Source organism: Mastigoproctus giganteus, chromosome 13, assembly GCF_048544385.1.
Source record: "Mastigoproctus giganteus isolate SK-2022 chromosome 13, ASM4854438v1, whole genome shotgun sequence".
Taxonomy (NCBI): Eukaryota; Metazoa; Arthropoda; class Arachnida; order Uropygi; family Thelyphonidae; genus Mastigoproctus; species Mastigoproctus giganteus.
In genome coordinates this window covers 79144280-79164706 of record NC_143587.1, presented here as the reverse complement: position 1 = coordinate 79164706, position 20427 = coordinate 79144280, and the positions used below count along the sequence as shown (strand labels likewise).

The 20427-nt window shown below is 39.1% G+C and overlaps 1 protein-coding gene across 1 annotated transcript in view; it reads left to right on the top strand.

Moving 5' to 3' along the window:
• The window catches only part of LOC150076207 (uncharacterized), a 79117-nt gene that overhangs the window by 32667 nt on the left and 26023 nt on the right, over window positions 1-20427 (top strand). Inside the window, exon 6 of the mRNA XM_090387286.1 lies at window positions 18715-18766. Within this exon, the coding sequence (XP_090243412.1) occupies window positions 18715-18766 (52 nt within the window). The remainder of the gene's footprint in view (window positions 1-18714; window positions 18767-20427) is intronic.

Below are 20427 nucleotides of genomic sequence, written 5' to 3'. Positions count from 1 at the left end.
CCAGAATTTCTCCCCTACCAGAGGCTCTAACCTGTTAGACCTAATATTTGCAACAGACACCCTCACCGTTGACAGCCAACCGGAAACAGCCTTCATGTCAGACCATCTACCAGTAGGCCTCATTCTTCCAATCACTCCCACGACATCCTGGCAACATCAGGCACCAGTTAAGAAGACAGTGATTAGCCCTTCTCTCCTCAATCCAGAGAAATGCTGCTTCGCAGCATCTATTTTTCCTTGGGAAGCCCTAAACCAATGTGATCCACAGCTCGGGCTGCACTTTCTTACCTGCTGGCTGCAGTCTATTGCTCGAACTGCAGCGTCAAAAACAGTTTCAATCTCCTGTCGAAGCAAAGCATGGTGGACCCAAGATCTCAGCCTTAAATTTCGGAATAAACAACGACTACATGCAAAATGGAAAGCAAAATTAGACCCACTAGACAGAATTGCATACTCAAGAGCCCGCGCCCAGTTCAATAGAAGCAAATCTGAAGCCATTAAAGCCTATATCGACAAAACAATCAAGATCGGGAAAGCACCGTTTAAGGCAAGGCATGATGAATTCCCTCAACAACTTAATCCAATTGAATGGCTAGACTACATCACAAGATTTAAACCAAAGTCAGCATCAGACTTTAAAATTCACAACAGTTGTCAGCGAGATGTCCTCGCTTCCATCATCATCACAAAAAGAGAGCTTATCCAGGCCACAAATGATATCCCACCAACGTCTTGCACTGGATATGATGGGGTCCCACAATTCATTCTTAAGAGCGTTAGTGTATTCATCATTGATGCACTCCTAGGTATCTTCAATGGAATCCTCACAACGCAAAGTTTTCCAACAGCCTGGAATCAATATATTGTCCGACCAATCCCCAAAACACAAGGAGCGACATCAATTTCACAATTCAGGCCAATAATGAAAGCCTCATGTCTCCTCAAAGTCATGGAGAAGTGCCTTCTTCCTATCCTAACCAACCAGGTTCTGCCATGTGAATCACCATACATTCACTATGCCTTGAAACGCAGGTCCACCATTACAAACCTATTGCAAACCACCAACACCATTCTGGGGGCTCTACAAGATAGGGCTGAGATGGCAATTGTTTATCTGGATATCCAGTCTGCATTCGACAGTATAGACATCCAGCCCCTCCTGCAACTTTGTGAGGATGGATACCAGATAAAAGGCAATATACTGGAATTCTTGAAGTCGCTACTTACGACCAGGGTCCTTCACTTGACTGTGAATAAAAAATCTTTCACAAGGAAAGTTTGTGTAGGTGTACCCCAGGGCGGAGTTCTCTCAGGGCTCCTCTTTACGGCTGCCATCCACCCATTCCTGTGTCAGCAAACAGAATTTATCAGTTATGCAGACGACTTGAAGCTCCTCTATCGGATCAACGGGACCACCCGACCTGATTCTGTTTCTGGAAACATTATCAACAGCCTCAAGAATCTGATTACATACTTGGCACAGTTCTCTCTTAAGATAAATCCAAAAAAATCTGCACAAATGGTATTTTCCCTCAAATCAAACCCAACGCAACTAAACCTGGAAATCCACGGAACCCCCATCACTCCAGTCATCAAGCACAAAGATCTCGGCGTTATATTCGACCCTAAACTCAGTTTCAAACACCATGTTGCAGACATTCACAACAAGGTCTGCAGAGCAAGATGGCTTGCCAAACAACACCTCCTTCATGTCACAGAGCCTGAGTACACGCTCCAATACGTATACCGGTTTCTGCAGCCAGTCATCACCTACGGGTCAGAAATCTGGGCGTCGGCAACGAAAACCACGCTAAAAACCATTGCATCTGATGAGTACTGGCTTCTTCGGTGGGTCCTCTTCAAGCATAAACTGCCACCACTCATACATACTTCAGATATCACCCAACTTCTAAATTACAGAAAAGTCTCCAAACGGATATTTGCCCTCCGCTTGCTTGTGACAATTAAAATGATAGCGGGTGAAGTCAATACGCCAAATTTTTGGCAGATGTGCAATTGGAGGATCCCACCAAAACCCTTAAGAGCCCTCCCCTCTCTGCAGTCTGTGGCGTGGAGGCTCAGAATAGGGGATAGATTCCTGCCCATGGAGATGCTCCACAATGTCCAGGAGATGGATGTGGACTACAAAAAGTTCATAGAGGACAAATCGTACAGAAGACGCATCATCAGGGACCAGCTTTCGTCTTCAACCGAGTGACTGCCATCCTCTTTTCATCGCTTTTCATGTGTCTTCATTTCACATGTTAATATTAATTTTATATGTAAAATATGTAATTATACGTTTTATGTCCTAATATATGTTTTAAGTAATTTTTCCTGTATAAGTTATTTAATGTTAAACCCCTAGCATTGTCGCTGTTGTGGGTATTATTGCATCAGGCAATCATGTAACCAATCACTGCCTGCAATATATATATATATATATGCGACATTGTGGCCCGTCTATTTGCTTGCATAATTCTAGCCATCCTCCTCTGACCTCTCTCATCAACAAGCGATTTTCTTCCACAGGAGTGCCGTGGGAGAGGAGAAATTAGTAACCGCAGATCTGTAAAACCTGTAATTATTAATTGAGCTCCTCTAATTTCTGTGCTTTGGGAAATAAGGGGGTCAACGGTTCAAGAAGTGCTGAGTTATCTTCAGAGGAGCGCAGTTATATGACAATCACAACATGGATTCGTCAAGAGGAGATCTTATCTCATTGATTTGAAGAGTTATGTGGTAGTCACAAAGGAATTGGATGCAGAAATTAATTTTAAGGTCTTTGTTTTAGATTTTGATAAAGCTTTTGATATTGTTTCGCATGAAAGATTGCTATAAATTGGAGCAGTGTTGCATTAAAAGCAAGTTTCTGCTATGTACAAGGAGATTGTTGGGTGGAAGGAGACAGAAATTACACATTAAGGATAAGGGTTTTTGCTTTACAAAAGTAGTTTCAGACAGTTGTTAAATTTTATACAGTGGTAGGACCAACTGATGATGTTACCATTAGAAAATTCTATATGGGAAGCATTCAAGGAATTAATTATAGAAGCTACTAGGCTTTTCATACCAACTAAGAAATATTCTTCAAGGTTTAGGCCTAAATGGATGTCAGATTTAATGACGACATTTGCGGAAGAAAAGAAAAACGCATGGAATGTGTATAAATTACCAGGCTACACCGAAGCCTGTGGTAGATATAACCTAATTTCTAATCAAGTCACAAAGGAGTTTACTCAAGCAAAGGGACTTTACGAGAAGTGTTTGGCGACGGATGTAAAGAAAAACAGTAAAGGCAATTTACTTTGTAAATCCTTTTGGAAAATTAAATGCACTAGGCATAATCCTTATGGGTTTTTATAATTAACTATATAATATCGGTGTAAATACACCATAGTTAACCCATATATTTGAGCTACGATTGTAGCGTAGAAGGCATCGTTTTAAATGTATCTCATAATGTGGTTGCCTTCACAACAAGATAGCTACTATTGAATTACTTCAAATAAATAACGCTTCTCTAGTAGAGAAGGCTACTGTTATTTATTTTCAGCGGTAACAGGAGCCTTCTCTACTAGAGAAGCGTTATTTATTTGAAGTAATTCAATAGTAGCTATCTTGTTGTGAAGGCAACCACATTATGAGATACATTTAAAACGATGCCTTCTACGCTACAATCGTAGCTCAAATATATGGGTTAACTATGGTGTATTTACACCGATATTATATTTGTAAATCCTAGAAAGAAGGGGACGAATCAAATTGGTACACTCGATATCGATGATCTGACCGTTGATAATCCTGCTCAAGTTGCTGACAAATTGAAGGAGTATTCTGCAACTACATTCACTCATGAGGAATTCCTTAAGGAATGGGACGCCAGAAATTTATAAAACTCTAAAATGATTTTGTAATAACTGTGATGAGAATGGATGAGAAATTGAAGTTAAATATAAGAAAGGCACCTGGAGTACAGTCGATGGAATCTATCCAATTACATCATGGGAGGCTGCGAAAGAAGTAAGTGATCCATTAGTCATAATTTCGAGAGCATGCTTGGATTCAGGGGAGGTTCCCGCGGTTTGGAGATGTGCGACTGTATTCCCAATTCATAAAAGGGGATCAACGGGTGACACGAGTAATAAGGGACCTATTAGTTTAACTTCCGTTACAGGGAAGATAATGGAGTCAATTGTAAAAGAAGTAATGCAGGATCATCTAGACTAGGCTGCAATTATATTTCAGACACACAATGGGATTTGTTAAGGGTAAATCTTGTCTGACTAATTTGATTGGATTACGAGGTGGTCACAAAGTAACTGGACGCAAAATTCAATTTTGATATTATGTACTTACTTTTGAGGAAAGCTTTTGATACTGCTGCACATAAAAGACTGCTGTACAAATTGAAGTATTGTGGCATTAAGGACGAATTACTACTGTGGATAAAGGTATGATTGAGTGGGAGAAGACAGAGAGTGGTAATCAATGAACATTGCTCCTCATGGACTGATGTTATTAATGGAGTCCCTAGGATTCAGTTTTTGTCCCATTGTTGTTTTGTTTATTTATCAATGATACTGATGATGTCATATCAGGCTTAATATCCAAGTTTGAAGATGATACCAAGGTTGGTAGGGTGAAAATGAAAAGAAATGGAGGTAATTGTGTAGCCCGATATGAAGTTATCTGAGTAATGCAGACAGGCTGCCAGGACAGCTCATGGGGTTTTGTCAATGATACACATGAATTTTGCTAGCAGGGATAAGGAGGTGGTTATCCCATTGTATAAGGCAATGGTCAGAGCACATCTTGGGTACTGCTTACAGGTATGAAGGTCTCATTTAAAAAAGGGTGTAGAACTGCTGGAACAAGCACAGAGGAGGTAAAACGGAATTGGCAAGAGGAGCAAAGGGATGCTCGTACATAGAAATGCTTTAGTTCTGCAAATTGCGGCGTCTGAAGACTAGGCACCTGCAAGGTGATCTCTTGGAGATGTTTAACGATGGGATTCTTCCTTTTACTCAAACTGCACACATGAGCGGACACAAATTCAAATTGAGGAAGGTGGGTTCTAGAATAGAAGTGCGGAAGTTTGTCTTTAGCCAGCAGGTGGTTGATTGCTGGAACAAACTTCTATCTGTTGTTGTGAAAGTTGATAGCCTATGTATAAATATAGTGCAAATGCATCAGGAATACATAGCTATATCTGAATAAATCAGATTATTAATAAAACGGCATCGTTTTAAGTTATATCTCATATTGTGAATACCTTCACAACGAGTTGCCATGATATTGCACTACTTCGAATAAGTAACGCTTCACCTAAGGAGAAGACTAATGTTACTTATTCTCAGATGGATACCACCACCCAGACGGCACCGTTTCAAGGCTATTTATGTATGTATGTGAATATCTACTCGAATATCCACTTGTCCCTATTAGACTTAGAAAAGCAAAAAAGGTAGAGGGAAAGTTATAGTAGGAGTGGAAGAGGAAAAGAAACAGTGTAGAAGAATGAAAGGGACAGTAACTCCTTCAACTCACACCACTCAAAAACTCATAAACTCCTCGAATAGGCAACGCTTCCCCAGTGGAGAAGGCTGTTGTTACCTATTCTCGGAAACTCCGGACATCATCAAGCTCCCCCTAGCAGCACTGTTTCAGGGCTATTTGGCCCTTCGTCAGTGAGTGGGTAGGTACCCAAGTGATGCAATGATGGCAAAACAGTTATGAAGTATAACTCCACAATATGAGAGATGCCTGATGGTGTATCATGTATTTAGACTCAAGCGTTTAGGGCATAAGCCTCAAGCTATGAAGGAGTCTAGACTATGTATAAATATAGTGCAAATGCATCAGGAATACATAGCTATATCTGAATAAATCAGATTATTAATAAAACGGCATCGTTTTAAGTTATATCTCATATTGTGAATACCTTCACAACGAGTTGCCATGATATTGCACTACTTCGAATAAGTAACGCTTCACCTAAGGAGAAGACTAATGTTACTTATTCTCAGATGGATACCACCACCCAGACGGCACCGTTTCAGGGCTATTTATGTATGTATGTGAATATCTACTCGAATATCCACTTGTCCCTATTAGACTTAGAAAAGCAAAAAGTAGAGGAAAGTTATAGTAGGAGTGGAAGAGGAAAAGAAGCGGTGTAGAAGAATGAAAGGGACAATAACTCCTTCAACTCACACGACTCAAACTCCTTGAATAGGCAACGCTTCCCCAGTGGAGAAGGCTGTTGTTACCTATTCTCGGAAACTCCGGACATCATCAGGCTCCCCCTGGCGGCACCGTTTCAGGGCTATTTTGAATTTAATGTGAAAAAAAAACCCATTGGACCAGATCTAATAAACCAGACCAATGAATTATATCATTCAAATCTAAACCTAGACGATCGTCTCAAAGCTATTGTAAATTGAAGATGAAAAACCCAGAGCTATTAACCAAACAAATTGAGTTATAAAATTCAAACCTATATCATGGAACTGTTTTGATAAGAACCTAAGATGTCTGGATTTAATCGAGAAAACTGAATTTTGTAATAAACGAAAAAGAAACCCAGGTGCTGCTTTTTTTTTTTTTTTTTTTTTCTCCATAACTAGAACCAGTACTTTAGATGAACCTCATCTCCAACCAAACTGCACAGAAGAGGTGGCTCTCCCCACCTTTTCAGAAACTTATCAGACCCTAAACGCCATTTTTCCAATTGTAAAAACCTTTGCATGGAAGCAGACATTGTTTGTTTCAAGTCCCAAAGAGATCCCCTGAAGGTCCCAAACCTCTTCCGTTTTCGGAGCTTCCACACATGATACTTTGCCTCTGTAATTAAAAATATGGTGAACATTTTTTCTTGCCCAAGGGATGATCGAATTGCAAGTAAATTACCTCCTCCAACGTAAACTGTCTTATCCTTAAAAATCGACAAATTCTCTTCCAAACTTCCTGCGCGAATTGACAGTAATAAAATAAGTGGTACACTGTTTCATTTTCGGTACAAAATTCGCATAATCTGTTGCCTGTCTGACTAAATCTATACGTGATATCGTTCACCGGTATATTTCCATAACCAACCCTCCACGAAAAATCAATACGTGATGGGTAATTTCCGCCAATTTTTAGATTTTTAAAGAACAACTGTGTATTAAGGTTTCCTAAATTTGGTTTTTCTGGATTTTCCGAGTTAAACAGTACCCAGTAGAGATGTTTTAAACCACCCTTAAAAGGATCTATATCTTTCTCTCTGAACTGTGTGCACATATCCCGAATTTTTTTATAATACTTAGGAATTGTCTCTGCTTTAGGCCCTGTATAAGCGCCTCCTTTAATTAAGGCTGTATTGAATCCCATAAAATATTTTATCAGTACCGCTACTAAATGGTTAGATTGCACCATGTTAGCCACGTCCAGCAGTCTCTTACAGCTACACCTCAAATTAATTTTTGGAATACTTATCCCCCCCCTCTTCCCACGGTAAAAATAATTTCTGCGCTATCTCTTGCCGTTTTCCTCCCCATAGAAACTGAAATGTCGGAACGTAAAATCGTCTCATTGTCCTAGCTGTGATTCCTGTTATAAACACCGTGTATAAGATTATAGGAAAAATTACGGTCTTAACGATAATAGATTTATTCTCAAAGGAAAATTGTCCCACTTCCCACTCTTTTAAACTTTCCCGTATTTTTGTGGTGAGTCTTCCTACAGGTAGCATGGGGCTCTCTCTAAATGGAAATCCCAATATTTGGATCGATTTATCTGACTCCACTTCTCGTTGTGGTAAAGGGCGATGTACCCATTCCCCTAACAATTTGATCCTAGTTTTGTCTTCGTTTATTTTTAACCCCGACTTCTTACCAAAAGAAGTAACGAGTGACATAAATTGTTCCACCGCATAACTCGTAGTGAGGGTGGCGGTAACATCATCCGCATATGCTATACATTTACACTGTTCTGCCGGCTGTGGCAACGGTATCCCCTGAATGGCCTCAGTTCTGTCTATTCTTCCCAGTAGTGGTTCTAGAGCTAACGTAAATAATAAAGGACTAAGCGGACATCCTTGTTTAACTCCCCGTTCAATTTTAATGTTTTTCGAGATTTCTCCATTTATCAAAAGTTGTGTGTTACTACGTGTATATAAATTTCTGAGAACTGTAAACAACTGAGATCCTATGTTCGTATCTTTAATTATAGAGAAAAGGTAGTCGTGGTCGATTCTATCGAAAGCCTTTTCTAGGTCGATTGCCACTAATGCTAACTTGTAACTTTTCCGTTTCCGATATTCTAATATATCTTTTAATAGCCAAAGGTTATATTCTATCCGCCTCCCCGGTATACCATAGCACTGTGTGCTTCTAACTACCTGGGTTACATCGCGTTTTAATTTAGTTGTTAAAATCTTTGCAAATATTTTGTAGTCACAATTAGCCAACGTTATAGGTCGCCAGTTAGCAATTTTCGTTAAATCCCGTCCATGCTTTGGAATGAAAGTAGTATAGGCACTTAAAAAGCCTTCGGGTACAACCCCTTCCCGAAAAAACTGGTTAAAGACGGCCAAAAGAATAGGCGCTAACAAGTTCCAAAATTTCTTATAGAATTCTACCCCCAAACCATCCGGTCCCGGCGCGTCGTAATTTACATGATTTTAGGGCCACAGTTAGATCCCCCATAATTATTTCCCTATCCTGTAATGCTTTTTGCTCGGGAGTGAATTGTCCAATCGCCCAAATGGAGTTATCTCTCTTTTTTCTGCAAAGCAAACTCTTTTTCATAATAATTTACAAAACTATTCATAATAGTTGACGTTGTTGAATGGGTGTTGTCCTCGTCTTTAATTTCCTGAACCGTTTTGGCTAAATTATTTAGCCTTTGTCGTCTTTGGTAAAACGCAGCTGAAGGAGTATCAGCTTCCCTAAATTTCAGCTGTATTTTCCGGGCTGTTTCTTTCTCTGCTGCCAATATTATACCGTCAATAATCGCTTGTACTTCTACTGTTGCCCTTTCTTCCCCGCACCGTTGGTAAATTCTTTTTTCTTGGAAGAGATCTTTCAGTCTATTTCTGCGTTGTTTATTTCTTTCCTTAATTTTAGAATAATAAAATGATTTAGCACTTTCTTTTATTTCCGCCCACGTTTCCCATTCATTACCACCTTGCTCTATTATCTGTTTAACAACTGTTGTAAAATCCCAGTCCTCTCTCTCCAGAACTGCTGGGTTGAGCTTCCAATAGCCTTTTCCCAGACTAACGTTCGTAAATAAATCTCCCTTCCACATTACTGCCATGTGATCTGAAACTTGTCGACCTCCCGCAAAATTCACATGCCGTATCATTGTTATTTTATCCTTCAACTGACTTGTTGCATAAATGCGATCTATCCTAGTTCCTATATTATTGGCTATTCTTGTGGCCGCTCGTTTCCCCGGGTTTTTTCCCCTCCAGACGTCTACCAAGTCTAATTTAGTGCAAACCTCGAGTAATTCACGAACCCCCCCCGTACCATGATGCGGGTTCCCCGCCAGAATTTTATCCATAATGGGGTCAGGAACGCAGTTCCAGTCTCCTGCCATTATAATCCACTGCACCCCCCTCATATAGTTGCCCAGCCCCTGAAACAGAGTTTTCCTTTCTAAAGTGGAATTTGGACTATAGACACAGATTAGTCTAATTGTACGCCCCCCATAACTCCAATCCACTGCCACAACCCGACCTTCTGTATCCCTACCTACCAGTCGTACAGTCCCTAAAATTGGAGGAACCACCACTATTCCCACCCCTGTGGATCTATTTGTCCCAAAACTCCAAAATCCTAACAACCGGTATCTGTTTTGAAACTGCTGGATGTCTGCTAAGTTGGCGAAGTGGGTTTCTTGTAGAAACCAAATCTTCACCCCCATGTTCATCATAATTTGCCATATCATCATTTGTTTGTTAACCGCTCTCAGACCCTGTACGTTTCACCCAACAGTATTGCACTTCCTCTGTTGGGTGCAGGTTAGTGCCTTGCACTTCAGTATACAATAGTAGAGACAGGTCCGGCTCCACGTGCCCAGGGTCGGGCATCAGCCTACAGCTGAAGATATCAGCTGTTTCCTGATGGCAGAGTGACCTGACATAAACAACATACTAAGTTCATAAACATTTCTTTAATACAAGTTTAACCTTTCCTATACAAAATTTGACTATTTTTCTTTAGTTATAATTAGTGTAATTTATATCTAAAAATGCTCTTGTTTTGAATATTCAATTTCTTAGCTATGTTTCAGGCCCACTTTACAGTTATCTGTTTTATTTAAAGAATTAGGTGGAGATGGGCATATGCCTGGGAACCACCCCGACACAGTATATACACACACACACACACACACACAGACCCTGTACGTTTAACGACATAAATGTTATTCCTGACATTATGAGCAGAACTTTACTAAAAGTTCTGCTAAAGTATTTCTATGTTCGGCATTTAATTTTAATTTGTTACTGGTAAGTAACACAGTGAGATCTCCAACATTTTTGTTTTTAATATTAGAAATAACGAAATCACCCCAGGTGAACTGAATATTAACTACCTGACCCTCCTCGTTTTCATTCCAAAGAAAATTCGGTTCTCCTCGAGTTTTAACAATTTCCGCCAAGCTGCGCCTATATTCCCTGTATTCTTTTGTGTTTCCTACTACATTTAACCATTCTATCCCTTCGTATTTCCTCGTTTGTATGCCATCTGAATCCGAATCAGACCCGGAAAGTGTTTTGCAATCTTTCTTACCGTCTGACAAAATTGATAAATCTTCCCCCTCTATTTGTTTTATTTTAGTCTCTTCTTGAATTTCCTCTGTTCCCCCTTTTGCTCTTTTAGTTTTACCGCATATTTCTTCCTTCTCCCCCCGTTTATGTACATTTCGTACTGTATTTTCCGCTTCCATATCCTCTACTAGTTCTACGTTTTCCGAGTGTGTTGGCGATATATCGTACTCTATTGTAAACGTTGGTGTGATTTCTTTAATCTGCGTCTCACCCCTCTGTGCTCCTATAGTTTCCTCACTCTTAGCGTTAGACATATCTCTTGGTGGCTCGCTCGCTTCCTGCTGTCCTCCCCCACCAGCAACTCTTTCGGCAAAGGTGCGTTCCGGGCATTGAATGAATTTATGCGTGGAAGCTCCGCATTTTTTACAATTATTAAGGCAGTTGGCCGTAATATGACCGGTGCCATTACAATTAAAACAACGTGATTTTTGGCAGTCTGCTCCCAAATGGTCTTTACCTCCACACCTCAAACAAACTTTTTGAACTCCTGGATAATTTATTAGTAACCTATGACCCATCAAATCGATGATGTTTGGCACGGGCGTTTTCATGTCCATATGTATTCGCACCGTACCTGTTTCCACACCTGGCCATTCCTCATATTCTTTTCTATGAATCTTAACCACCTTACCAAACTTGTTAAAAAAACTCTCGACAGGACCATTAGACATTTCTACCGGAAATCTGTCAATAGTAACCACTTTGCGTATATTACCAATTTGCACAGGTTTGATCATTACGTTTCTAATAGAAAACCCTTTCAAGACCTTTTCTCTTGCCTCTATAGTTTTCAAGACCAACTGATATTTCTGCCTCGGTAAAGGAGTTAATCCTTTTATCTCGTGAACCGAAACAACCTGAGTCACTCCTTGCATGACCTCTCTAATTGGACAAACCTCTGTAGTCTGAAACTCCACTGTTCTTTCTCTAAAGAAGAACTGTGCCATAATTAATCTCGGTTCCTTAAGGAAAAATGAAAAAATCCCGTGTCCTGCCTGACACCAGCAAAACGAGAAAAAAATATCTAACTTGGCAGAAATAAATTTCACAAAATGTAAAACAAAAGAAAATCAATCACTTACTACCCTCCGAAAGGAGGTTCCCCACAAAGGGGGTAACCCAAACTGAAAGGACCGCCGCTAACCTCTTGATACGATCGGACGCTTTCCTCAACCTTCAGAACGAGTAGAACCCCAACGAACGAAACAATTCACAAACTAGCCTCTAAACAGCACCGTTTCAGGGCTATTTGGCCCTTCTTCGGTGGGTGGGTAGGTACCCGAGTGATGCAATGATGGCAAAACAGTTATGAAGTATAACTCCACAATATGAGAGATGCCTGATGGTGTATCATGTATTTAGACTCAAGCGTTTAGGGCATAAGCCTCAAGCTATGAAGGAGTCTAGACTATGTATAAATATAGTGCAAATGCATCAGGAATACATAGCTATATCTGAATAAATCAGATTATTAATAAAACGGCATCGTTTTAAGTTATATCTCATATTGTGAATACCTTCACAACGAGTTGCCATGATATTGCACTACTTCGAATAAGTAACGCTTCACCTAAGGAGAAGACTAATGTTACTTATTCTCAGATGGTGGTATCCATCTGAGAATAAGTAACATTAGTCTTCTCCTTAGGTGAAGCGTTACTTATTCGAAGTAGTGCAATATCATGGCAACTCGTTGTGAAGGTATTCACAATATGAGATATAACTTAAAACGATGCCGTTTTATTAATAATCTGATTTATTCAGATATAGCTATGTATTCCTGATGCATTTGCACTATATTTATACATAGTCTAGACTCCTTCATAGCTTGAGGCTTATGCCCTAAACGCTTGAGTCTAAATACATGATACACCATCAGGCATCTCTCATATTGTGGAGTTATACTTCATAACTGTTTTGCCATCATTGCATCACTTGGGTACCTACCCACTCACTGACGAAGGGCCAAATAGCCCTGAAACAGTGCTGCTAGGGGGAGCTTGATGATGTCCGGAGTTTCCGTGAATAGGTAACAACAGCCTTCTCCACTGGGGAAGCGTTGCCTATTCGAGGAGTTTATGAGTTTTTGAGTGGTGTGAGTTGCAGGAGTTACTGTCCCTTTCATTCTTCTACACTGTTTCTTTTCCTCTTCCACTCCTACTTTAACTTTCCCTCTACTTTTTTGCTTTTCTAAGTCGAATAGGGACAAGTGGATATTCGAGTAGATATTCACATACATACATCAAATAGCCCTGAAACAGTGCTGCTAGGGGGAGCTTGATGATGTCCGGAGTTTCCGAGAATAGGTAACAACAGCCTTCTCCACTGGGGAAGCGTTGCCTATTCGAGGAGTTTATGAGTTTTTGAGTGGTGTGAGTTGAAGGAGTTACCGTCCCTTTCATTCTTCTACACTGTTTCTTTTCCTCTTCCACTCCTACTATAACTTTCCCTCTACCTTTTTTGCTTTTCTAAGTCTAATAGGGACAAGTGGATATTCGAGTAGATATTCACATACATACATCAAATAGCCCTGAAACAGTGCTGTTGGGGGGAGCTTGATGATGTCCGGAGTTTCCAAGAATAGGTAACAACAGCCTTCTCCACTGGGGAAGCGTTGCCTATTCGAGGAGTTTATGAGTTTTTGAGTGGTGTGAGTTGAAGGAGTTACTGTCCCTTTCATTCTTCTACACTGTTTCTTTTCCTCTTCCACTCCTACTATAACTTTCCCTCTACCTTTTTTGCTTTTCTAAGTCTAATAGGGACAAGTGGATATTCGAGTAGATATTCACATTACATACATAAATAGCCCTGAAACGGTGCCGTCTGGGTGGTGGTATCCATCTGAGAATAAGTAACATTAGTCTTCTCCTTAGGTGAAGCGTTATTTATTCGAAGTAGTGCAATATCATGGCAACTCGTTGTGAAGGTATTCACAATATGAGATATAACTTAAAACGATGCCGTTTTATTAATAATCTGATTTATTCAGATATAGCTATGTATTCCTGATGCATTTGCACTATATTTATACATAGTCTAGACTCCTTCATAGCTTGAGGCTTATGCCCTAAACGCTTGAGTCTAAATACATGATACACCATCAGGCATCTCTCATATTGTGGAGTTATACTTCATAACTGTTTTGCCATCATTGCATCACTTGGGTACCTACCCACTCACTGACGAAGGGCCAAATAGCCCTGAAACAGTGCTGCTAGGGGGAGCTTGATGATGTCCGGAGTTTCCGTGAATAGGTAACAACAGCCTTCTCCACTGGGGAAGCGTTGCCTATTCGAGGAGTTTATGAGTTTTTGAGTGGTGTGAGTTGCAGGAGTTACTGTCCCTTTCATTCTTCTACACTGTTTCTTTTCCTCTTCCACTCCTACTTTAACTTTCCCTCTACCTTTTTTGCTTTTCTAAGTCGAATAGGGACAAGTGGATATTCGAGTAGATATTCACATACATACATCAAATAGCCCTGAAACAGTGCTGCTAGGGGGAGCTTGATGATGTCCGGAGTTTCCGAGAATAGGTAACAACAGCCTTCTCCACTGGGGAAGCGTTGCCTATTCGAGGAGTTTATGAGTTTTTGAGTGGTGTGAGTTGAAGGAGTTACTGTCCCTTTCATTCTTCTACACTGTTTCTTTTCCTCTTCCACTCCTACTATAACTTTCCCTCTACCTTTTTTGCTTTTCTAAGTCTAATAGGGACAAGTGGATATTCGAGTAGATATTCACATACATACATGAAATAGCCCTGAAACAGTGCTGTTGGGGGGAGCTTGATGATGTCCGGAGTTTCCAAGAATAGGTAACAACAGCCTTCTCCACTGGGGAAGCGTTGCCTATTCGAGGAGTTTATGAGTTTTTGAGTGGTGTGAGTTGAAGGAGTTACTGTCCCTTTCATTCTTCTACACTGTTTCTTTTCCTCTTCCACTCCTACTATAACTTTCCCTCTACCTTTTTTGCTTTTCTAAGTCTAATAGGGACAAGTGGATATTCGAGTAGATATTCACATTACATACATAAATAGCCCTGAAACGGTGCCGTCTGGGTGGTGGTATCCATCTGAGAATAAGTAACATTAGTCTTCTCCTTAGGTGAAGCGTTATTTATTCGAAGTAGTGCAATATCATGGCAACTCGTTGTGAAGGTATTCACAATATGAGATATAACTTAAAACGATGCCGTTTTATTAATAATCTGATTTATTCAGATATAGCTATGTATTCCTGATGCATTTGCACTATATTTATACATAGTCTAGACTCCTTCATAGCTTGAGGCTTATGCCCTAAACGCTTGAGTCTAAATACATGATACACCATCAGGCATCTCTCATATTGTGGAGTTATACTTCATAACTGTTTTGCCATCATTGCATCACTTGGGTACCTACCCACTCACTGACGAAGGGCCAAATAGCCCTGAAACAGTGCTGCTAGGGGGAGCTTGATGATGTCCGGAGTTTCCGTGAATAGGTAACAACAGCCTTCTCCACTGGGGAAGCGTTGCCTATTCGAGGAGTTTTTGAGTGGTGTGAGTTGCAGGAGTTACTGTCCCTTTCATTCTTCTACACTGTTTCTTTTCCTCTTCCACTCCTACTTTAACTTTCCCTCTACCTTTTTTGCTTTTCTAAGTCGAATAGGGACAAGTGGATATTCGAGTAGATATTCACATACATACATCAAATAGCCCTGAAACAGTGCTGCTAGGGGGAGCTTGATGATGTCCGGAGTTTCCGAGAATAGGTAACAACAGCCTTCTCCACTGGGGAAGCGTTGCCTATTCGAGGAGTTTATGAGTTTTTGAGTGGTGTGAGTTGAAGGAGTTACTGTCCCTTTCATTCTTCTACACTGTTTCTTTTCCTCTTCCACTCCTACTATAACTTTCCCTCTACCTTTTTTGCTTTTCTAAGTCTAATAGGGACAAGTGGATATTCGAGTAGATATTCACATACATACATCAAATAGCCCTGAAACAGTGCTGTTGGGGGGAGCTTGATGATGTCCGGAGTTTCCAAGAATAGGTAACAACAGCCTTCTCCACTGGGGAAGCGTTGCCTATTCGAGGAGTTTATGAGTTTTTGAGTGGTGTGAGTTGAAGGAGTTACTGTCCCTTTCATTCTTCTACACTGTTTCTTTTCCTCTTCCACTCCTACTATAACTTTCCCTCTACCTTTTTTGCTTTTCTAAGTCTAATAGGGACAAGTGGATATTCGAGTAGATATTCACATTACATACATAAATAGCCCTGAAACGGTGCCGTCTGGGTGGTGGTATCCATCTGAGAATAAGTAACATTAGTCTTCTCCTTAGGTGAAGCGTTATTTATTCGAAGTAGTGCAATATCATGGCAACTCGTTGTGAAGGTATTCACAATATGAGATATAACTTAAAACGATGCCGTTTTATTAATAATCTGATTTATTCAGATATAGCTATGTATTCCTGATGCATTTGCACTATATTTATACATAGTCTAGACTCCTTCATAGCTTGAGGCTTATGCCCTAAACGCTTGAGTCTGAAAGTTGATAGCTTAAATAAATTCAAGGAAGAACGTGACAAACTATTGGAGGGAATGAATAGTTGAAATTGGAGGTGTTTATTTATTTTATTTTATTTTATTTTTTGGCTGATGCCGTGTAAGCTTGATTTCTTGCATAATTTGCCACTACTAATGCTAATGTTATTGGCAAACTCTCTTCATTGATAATATTGTAATTGAAGTCCCTTTGTGTTCCGTCTTAGCTTCTTACTGTCTTTAACGTTTATTAACAATATTGATGTAAGCAGCGCAAGCCTGATTTTGCTGATAATGCATTTTTGGGCTGAATAGTGAATGACAGTATTTAGAATGTTCTACTTTAACAAGACAATTGGATAATTTAGAAAAATGAGCTGAAAATTAGCCATTAACAGTTAACATTGATAAATGTAAGGTACAGCACACGAGTAGCAATAATCCCAAAATATTTTGGTGGCACCAAATATTAAGTTGAAACAGAAAGGTAGAAGAAGAAGATGAAAAATTACTGGGGATGTTGCACGGTTCTGCATGACACCTGTTGAATGGTACAGACAGGTGCTAAGGCAGCTCATGTGTATTGTCAATGTATACAGGAATTTTGTCAGCAGTGACAAAGAAATGATTATCCTATTGCATAAAGCAATGGTTAAGCAGCATATTGAGTAATGCACACAGATTTCGAAACCTCATTTTGGAAAGGATATGCATGTTTTTCTGCGGATGTGGACAGGAAAAATCGGATTTATCAGGGGCACGAAAGGCTATACTTATTAAGGAAGTCTTAAATTCATTCGCAGGTTGCAGTCTGGAGTCTGCGATGGGTCGTGATTGAAATGCAAAGCTTTAAATGGACTGCGTAAACTAAACGAGGATAAAACCATTACACTTTCTCGGATGACAATCAGAAGATTAAATTTATATTGGGAAAGCGTGGTTGAGAGAAATGTTAGGAGGAATGTCTACAAAAACGATTGTTGCAAGAGAACTCTCTGGAATGGGATGAAAAATGTCTGGAACTTTTCCTTCAGCCTGTGAGTGATTGTTGGATTAAACTTTATCCGGTATTGTGGATGTGGGTAGCTTAATTAAAGGATATGACAAATTATTAGGAGAGGTGGGAAATGAAGTAGATAATTTATTATTTTTAATAGCTTTTCCACTACTACTAATAATTATAAACTAGTTAAAATTAATTAGTACTAAATAAATGTTTTATTAAATGATTTGAAATATGAATAACACTGACTAAACCCAACGAATCGTTCTTATCAAGTCAATATTATTTTGTGCAAAGTATTACATTGAGTAAGCTAAACTCTCGTACAACAATTCATAATGAATTATTAAACTCATTATAATTTAAAATTGTGGCCAGACCAATACGGAAATTACACACTATAATGAACAATCGGTCAGTCCTTTCCTCGTTCGCAACACAAATAAATGATCTGGTATACAACATTTCTTGCGGTGATTGCGACTCGTCTTACCAAGGTTCGACGCGTTTCCTTCGAATATTCGTGTTAATCAACATCCGGCCTCAGTTCGTGCTTCTCGCTCAGCAGCGTCAGAATTAGCCTTTCACGCCGTTAACGAAAAAACATACTTTTTTATTTAACCAGGCCAAAATACTTAGTATCCAACATAATTATACGCGACTATTAATTGCAGAAACAGTCGAAATTAAATTACATGAGAATTCTGTTAATGTTCGCCGGCCATTTCTAATCTCCGATTCGTGGGATTTTACGCGCATGCGCGAAGACAAATAATCCCTATTTAAGTTTCATGCTCATCCCTATTCGATAATTTTCATTCCTGTGATCATACTGTCGAAAAGCGTTGTCAGCTTCAGGAAGGAAAATCGGTTTGAAATTTTTTTTGTTTAATTCTTTTAATTAATTTTCTTATTTTTAATTGCGTTAAATTGATTTTTAATTATTACTCACTCTAATGTAAGTTTTTCGATGTTTTCGTTTTAATTTGTGGAGAGTATCATACGGAAGTGTTCAACGTACTATATTGAGGTAAACTTCCCTTATTATTTTACAAATATTGATATCAATGTAGAACGTATTGAGCATTACAGCTCTGGTTTATACTATTAAATATTTTAAAACAATTTAAAATAAAATAAATTATAATTAAAATAAATCTGTTCATGTTAAATAAATTTCTAATAAATTAAATAAATTAACATTAAAATTAAATATCTTTTTTTCTTACACTAATTAAAACTATTTCTACCATTTGCTTCCAACTTTTTTTTAAATTTTAAATTCCAAATCTAATCATAATAGCTAAATTAAATTTGGGCATTAATTACAATGATAACTCTTTTTTGTCTTTTTTTTGCAAAAGGAATGTATAGATCAATGTGAGAATATTAATCATGAAAAACATCGAAGTATTGGTGAGTATTCAGTCGAGAAGGCAGGTCCTTAAGCTTCACGATTTATATTGGTTATAATGTATTTTTTAAACTCATTTTGTAGCTTATAAATAGACAATTTTTTACAATAATTGAATTTTTGTTTTGTTTTTTAGATACCTCTAAAACGATGGAGAGTACCCAATTAATTTTTGAAGAAAGAAAGGCAATTTATAAAATGGTATTGGAAATGTGAAAATGTCAATGAAGTTTAGTGTGCTTGGATATCACGATATGGAACAAAAGCGCCCACACTTTTGACATTTACTCGTTTGCAGGATAAATTTGAGGAGCGTGGAACCATTCAGAATATCAATAACTTAGCAGGGCAGGAAGAGGACATCAAAAAGCAATGAAAACATTGAAGCTGTAAGAAATGCACATGAAAATCAACAAGACGGTATTCACAAGAGCTAGGTTTAAACTATACAAGTGTTTTTAGAACGATGAAGGAATTAAACTTTAAGTAATTTATACCTCAATTAGTGCATGCAATCCGGGAAGATGATCCGAATCGACTATTGCAATTTTGGGAGCAGTACATGAAAAAATTGGCGAAAATCATGCTTTGCAGGATAAATTGTGTGGTCAGATGAGGCCACATTTAAAATGAATGGCCATATAAATCGTCACAATTGTGTTTACTTGGCCACTGAAAATCCATACATCACTCTACAGAAAGATGCCAATCTACCAGACATCAATGGGTCACTAATTGAAATCATCTAGATGTGTAGGATGTCCAGGATCATTATCTAATAGAAGCAAAATCTTGAAAGGAACGTCGTTGACTTTACAATGTTTTTCAACCTCGAGAATGAAGCAGCATTTAAACCAATCCTCAAAGAGAGATATTGTTATCCATGCTCTCTGGTTCGATGAAATTCACGGGTAGGGTGGCTTTATTGATGCCCTTAAATGCTCGAGGATTTTCAGAATGGTACAAAAGCAGTGGTTTTAATCTGTAATCTCTCGCTGCATTAGCCCCAAGCAAGACCGTGGCCCTATCTTTTGAAGCCTTGAAATCTGACATTGTATTTTCCTCTTTCCCAATGTATGTTCGATCCGGCATTTTTTTCCAATACAGAGCAGTCTCGTCAATGTTAAAAATTTGGTGTGTTGAATAACCGCCTTCATCAATAATTTTTTCCAATACATCAGAAAATTTCTCTGTAGCTGCAGAATCAGCACTGGCGACTTCACTGCATACTTTAACGTAGTGGAAACCAGCGTGATGCTTAAACCTGTTTAACCACCCGTTTGCTTGCCGCGAACTTGGGTTGGGGTTCGCCGTACTTATCCTTAATATCTTTATAAATACTTGTTGATTTTGCTTGAATGGTCATTAGACTCAGGGACATTCGCCTCGGAATCTGATTTTCCATCCATATTATTAACAGCTGTTCGATCTTCGATGTAGCACCTGAACTCTGTTTTTTGATCACTGTTGATCTTAATTGCGTTGATCCTTTTGACATTTTTCCATCCTGTGTGGGGAGGACGGCGATCCTACCAACTGTGCTACCCATGAGGGCCTGGGTCACTAATTGCCCAGAACCAACAATTGAGAATATCAATATTTTCCACACCTACAACGAGAACGTGAATTGATACCTCTCACTCCTGGGGCGCAATGGTTAATT